At 38.8% G+C, this 5,395-nt stretch overlaps 1 protein-coding gene across 2 annotated transcripts in view; it reads left to right on the forward strand.

Annotated features, from left to right (window-relative positions):
• Positions 1–5,185, forward strand: part of LOC132134569 (serine/arginine-rich splicing factor 10-like) — a 13,341-nt gene extending 8,156 nt beyond the window's left edge. For both annotated transcript variants that reach the window (XM_059547096.1, XM_059547097.1), the window contains exon 6: positions 4,592–5,185. In XM_059547096.1, the coding sequence (XP_059403079.1) occupies positions 4,592–4,832 (241 nt within the window). In that variant the 3' untranslated portion in view covers positions 4,833–5,185. The remainder of the gene's footprint in view (positions 1–4,591) is intronic.
• Positions 5,186–5,395: the final 210 nt, after the last annotated feature.

Genomic DNA, 5,395 nt, shown 5'->3' on the forward strand with positions numbered 1-5,395 from the left:
GCCAAGAGTTTGCACAACACAAAAATCAACAGTAATTCTGCATACTTTGCACAGTTTTATCTTTCTTTTTGTTAATTGAAGTGAAAATATATTTCTCATACAATTATATAAAGGCTAGGCTATCTAGCTTTATTATGTTTTCTCTGCTTGCAGAAGTGCTGCAGCTGTGTGATGTGACCATGTGAATTGTGTACTGTTCGCTGCTTTTTGCGCACATAAAAATTAATTTTGGTATTTTTAATGGGACACATAGACTTGTCCTTTTATAATTTAATTAAATTCTTATTTCAATTGAACTTGTTGGTTAATGGTTAATAATAGGTTATTCAAATAAATGCTCTAATTCATTCAGATAAATGTGATCTTACCACAGATTTCATCTGATTTGAAGCAGGAAAAACGCTAGCACTAACGCTTTTTACCCTTACAGTTTGCGCTGCGGAGTCTGATGTTTTTATTGCCAAAATTTTTCCATGAACTACACGTGACTTTGTCAGTTACTTTTTTTTTTTTTAGCTTGTTTGGTATGCATTTTTAACTCTTAATGGAGCTTAAGCTTTTTTCAGACATTTCTCTCATCATAATTCGCGTTCATTCGTACTGTGCTTTTCACTATTGGCATTGGTGTTGGGCGATATGCTCCATAGTCATATAATCCGATCGTCAGCCCACCGATACACGTTATTATCGTGCTAATTTGTTTATTTACTTGGGTTCATAGCCAGAGAGTGCCAACTCCAGAGGAAGGGTAAAAGCAGCCTAATGTTGGTGTAATCTATTAACTAGTACTCTGAATGTAAGTATCGGCATACCACAGGGATCGGTCCTTGGGCAATTATTATTTTTTATATATTAATGATATTGGGAATAATCTCGCCCATTCAAGTTTTTTATTTATATGCGGATGATATTGTGATTTACTCCTCTGCATCAACTCCTCGGAGTCATCTTCAGTCTGATTTTGATGCAGTTCTGCATACACTAAGTGATTTAAAGCTTGTGTTAAATGCGGAGAAATCTAAACTTATGTTTACAAAAAGAAAGTCAGCACTTTCAAAGCTATGCTCAATTATACTCTTCACTATAGATTAAAATAGTATCTAAGTATAAATACTTAGTACCCTGATAAATTCAGTACCCTGTCAGAAAATTAAAGTTGAAACTGGGCCTTTTTTTTTTTTTTTTTGAGTGAAGTTAGGGGTGAGTGATATGGGAAAAAATCATATCACTTTTTTTTATCATGATTTTATCACAATTCTTTGTGATGTTGGTTTACTATTTTGCAAGTTGTCTGAACTTTACAGCCAAACTAATTTCCCTATTATAAAGAGAGTATTTCAGGGTAACAAAAAAAAGCAGATATTTAGGCCATAGAGGGCAAAGGTAAAATCTTTGTTCTTTTTTTAGTAACAAAGATAAAATAATGATATAGATGCACATTACAGCTACACATAGTATACAAATAAAACATTCAAGAAACTGAATGAACAAATATAAAAATGAAACACTACATAAACTGATTTCTAAAGCAGCTATATTAAATTCCTTCAGTCAAGAGCTGTGAGTGGTTTTTCTCTGTGTTTATGGTTTTATTAAAAAAAAAGTGACGTGACATTCAGCCAAGTATGGTGACCCATACTCAGAATTTGTGCTCTGCATTTAACCCATGCGAAGTGCACACACACAGAGCAGTGAACACACACACACACACACACTGTGAACACACACCCGGAGCAGTGTTCATCATTTATGCTGCGGCGCCCGGGGAGCAGTTGGGGGTTCAATGCCTTGCTCAAGGGCACCTAAGTCGTGGTATTGAAGGTGGAGAGAGAAACGTTATTCCTTTAACGTTAAAGGAATAGTTCTCCCAAATTACAAATTATGTAAGCTGTCTGTCAATTCTGTCATAGTGTTTTAATTTTATTCCACTATTTACTCAGAAGTGTTTTTAAATCTGAATGGGTTTCTATCTTCTTCTGAACATAAATTATATTGTGAGGAATGGTCCACAGTGACTTTTTTTGCTACTATCAAATTCAATGTGGACCAACAATTGTTTGGTTACCCACATTCTTCAAAATATCATCTTTTGTGTTCAGCACAAAACAGAAATTAATACAGGTTTGGGTCAACGTGAGAGTGAGTAAATAATAACATAAATTAAATTTTAGAGTGATCTCTCCCTTGACAGTAATGACAGTAGGCTGCATGTTTAATAGGCGTCCTGTCCCTTTAAGACCTGCATGCATCTGATATACAGGCACTTCTCTCAACTGTTTACTTTCATTTTACACATAACCAGCTGAGTCTACAGTCGTGGCCAAAAGTTTTAAGAATTACATGAATATTAGTTTTCAAAAAGTTTGCTGCTAAACTGCTTTTAGATCTTTGTTTCAGTTGTTTCTGTGATGTACTGAAATATAATTACAAGCACTTTATACGTTTCAAAGGCTTTTATCGACAATTACATGACATTTATGCCAAGAGTCAGTATTTGCAGTGTTGGCCCTTCTTTTTCAGGACCTCTGCAATTCGACTGGGCATGCTCTCAATCAACTTCTGGGCCAAATCCTGACTGATAGCAACCCATTCTTTCATAATCACTTCTTGGAGTTTGTCAGAACTAGTGGGTTTTTGTTTGTCCACCCGCCTCTTGAGGATTGACCACAAGTTCTCAATGGGATTAAGATCTGGGGAGTTTCCAGGCCATGGACCCAAAATTTCAACATTCTGGTCCCCGAGCCACTTAGTTATCACTTTTGCCTTATGGCACGGTGCTCCATCGTGCTGGAAAATGCATTGTTCTTCACCAAACTGTTGTTGGATTGTTGGAAGAAGTTGCTGTTGGAGGGTGTTTTGGTACCATTCTTTATTCATGGCTGTGTTTTTGGGCAGAATTGTGAGTGAGCCCACTCCCTTGGATGAGAAGCAACCCCACACATGAATGGTGTCAGGATGCTTTACTGTTGGCATGACACAGGACTGATGGTAGCGCTCACCTTTTCTTCTCCGGACAAGCCTTTTTCCAGATGCCCCAAACAATCGGAAAGGGGCTTCATCGGAGAATATGACTTTGCCCCAGTCCTCAGCAGTCCATTCACTATACTTTCTGCAGAAGATCAATCTGTCCCTGATGTTTTTTTTGGAGAGAAGTGGCTTCTTTGCTGCCCTTCTTGACACCAGGCCATCTTCCAGAAGTCTTGTCCTCACTGTGTGTGCAGATGCGCTCACACCTGCCTGCTGCCATTCCTGAGCAAGCTCTGCACTGGTGGCACTCCGATCCCGCAGCTCAATCCTCTTTAGGAGACCATCCTGGCGCTTGCTGGACCTTCTTGGATGCCCTGAAGCCTTCTTTACAAGAATTGAACCTCTTTCCTTGAAGTTCTTGATGATCCTATAAATTGCTGATTTAGGTGCAATCTTAGTAGCCACAATATCCTTGCCTGTGAAGCCATTTTTATGCAACGCAATGATGGCTGCACGCGTTTCTTTGCAGGTCACCATGGTTAACAATGGAAGAACAATGATTTCAAGCATCACCCTCCTTTTAACATGTCAAGTCTGCCATTCTAACCCAATCAGCCTGACATAATGATCTCCAGCCTTGTGCTCGTCAACATTCTCACCTGAGTTAACAAGACGATTACTGAAATGATCTCAGCAGCTCCTTTAATGAAAGCAATGAAATGCAGTGGAAAGGTTTTTTTGGGATTAAGTTAATTTTCATGGTAAAGAAGGACTATGCAATTCATCTGATCACTCTTCATAACATTCTGGAGTATATGCAAATTGCTATTATAAAAACTTAAGCAGCAACTTTTCCAATTTCCAATATTTATGTAATTCTCAAAACTTTTGGCCACGACTGTACATGCAAACCTACATGTAAAGCGCAAAAGATAACTTAGTTAAATAATCAGGTGCTGTTTGACAGGCTTTAGCGTTAAAATTATGGGCTTTGCTCACAAGACTATTGTCTTTTAAGCATCCCTAAAGTTCAAACTAGTATAGGTCAACAGGCATTTAGTTATACTGCTGCATTTGATTGGAATCTACAAGATAAGTTATGCTTAAAAGAGTGCTTATCACAAAGATTTTAACTGTATTTTAAAGGATCTGTTTGTAGAGTCACCTGATTGTAAATGTTTTAATGCGTGTATGTTTCCGTGTATGTAAACGAATACATTTTGTTTTATGTGTAACTACATGTGCTGCCTATCTTGGCCAGGACCCTCTTGTAAATCTCATTTTTAAAACTCAAGAGATTTACTTGAAGCTATTTAACTTCCTGGTTAAATATTTTTTTATCACTTTGCTTTTTTGTCCTTTAACTCTTTCCCCACCAGTGTTTTTGAAAAAAGTCGCCAGCTGACGGCAGCATTTTTGATGATTTTCACAAAAATGTCATGGCCCCCAGAATATTTAGCAGGAAAGCATTGTCTCATGAATAATGAAAAATTCTGTTTTTGGCAGGGAAAGAATTAAGGACCCTTGTGTAACAACATTAAATGTAACTCTTAATGCACTTTGTTTGTGTGACTGTCATGTGACTCTATTCTAACTCTTCTGAATGGTCATGTGACTCCTGCAGGTCCAGGCCCTCCGCACGTCACCGGAGCCGAAGCCCCGCCCACTCCAAGAGCAGAGGCGGAGCTCGCTCGCGCTCCAGGTCCAAGTCTAGCAGCCCGCGGGAAACCAGCCAACTCCACACAGAGACTCCGGATGGCGTTGAGGAGAAGAGGCAGACGCGCTCCCCATCTCGCTCCAGATCCAGGTCCAGATCCCGCTCCAGATCCCGCTCCTGGGCTGGACGCAAGTCCTGGGGGCATTAGAGCCCATATAAACCTGTTTAGGTTTTGTCGTTTGCGTGAATGTCTGCGAGTGACAGCCATCTGTCTGTTTTTGTTTTCTGTTTTAATAAGGAGAGGCAATCGAACCATCGCCTGTTTTAGCGCACGCATCTGTTAACGGCTGCAGTGTTAGCATTGATGATGTCTGTGCGGTTTAGTTTATAAGGAGAGATGAAAATAGCCTCAATATTTTTGTAAGAGATTTTTGTTTTAGTTGACCAGTAATGGCCATCCATTTAAAACGGTCTTCCATGAGTGTTTCGGATGTGTTTTATTGTGAAATCTGCAGGCCTTTTACATGTAACCTCAGAATGAAATAAATTTCTTGTGCATCAGTATGCTGTTGTTCATTTTCCAGTTTATCCTCAGATCTTGATTCCTAATCATTTTGAAGTATATGATGCTGATTTGGCACAATGTGTGCTTGTGGTTTTGGTTTGGAGTAATAATGAAAAAGGAATCGTTACATGTTGTGGCTTTAGCCTTCTGAATGAGTTTCCAAAACTGAAAATGAGTTCAGCATTATCTTTCCATTGACTAACCCT

The sequence above is a fragment of the Carassius carassius genome, unplaced genomic scaffold (genome assembly GCF_963082965.1).
Source record: "Carassius carassius unplaced genomic scaffold, fCarCar2.1 SCAFFOLD_131, whole genome shotgun sequence".
In the NCBI taxonomy this organism is placed as follows: Eukaryota; Metazoa; Chordata; class Actinopteri; order Cypriniformes; family Cyprinidae; genus Carassius; species Carassius carassius.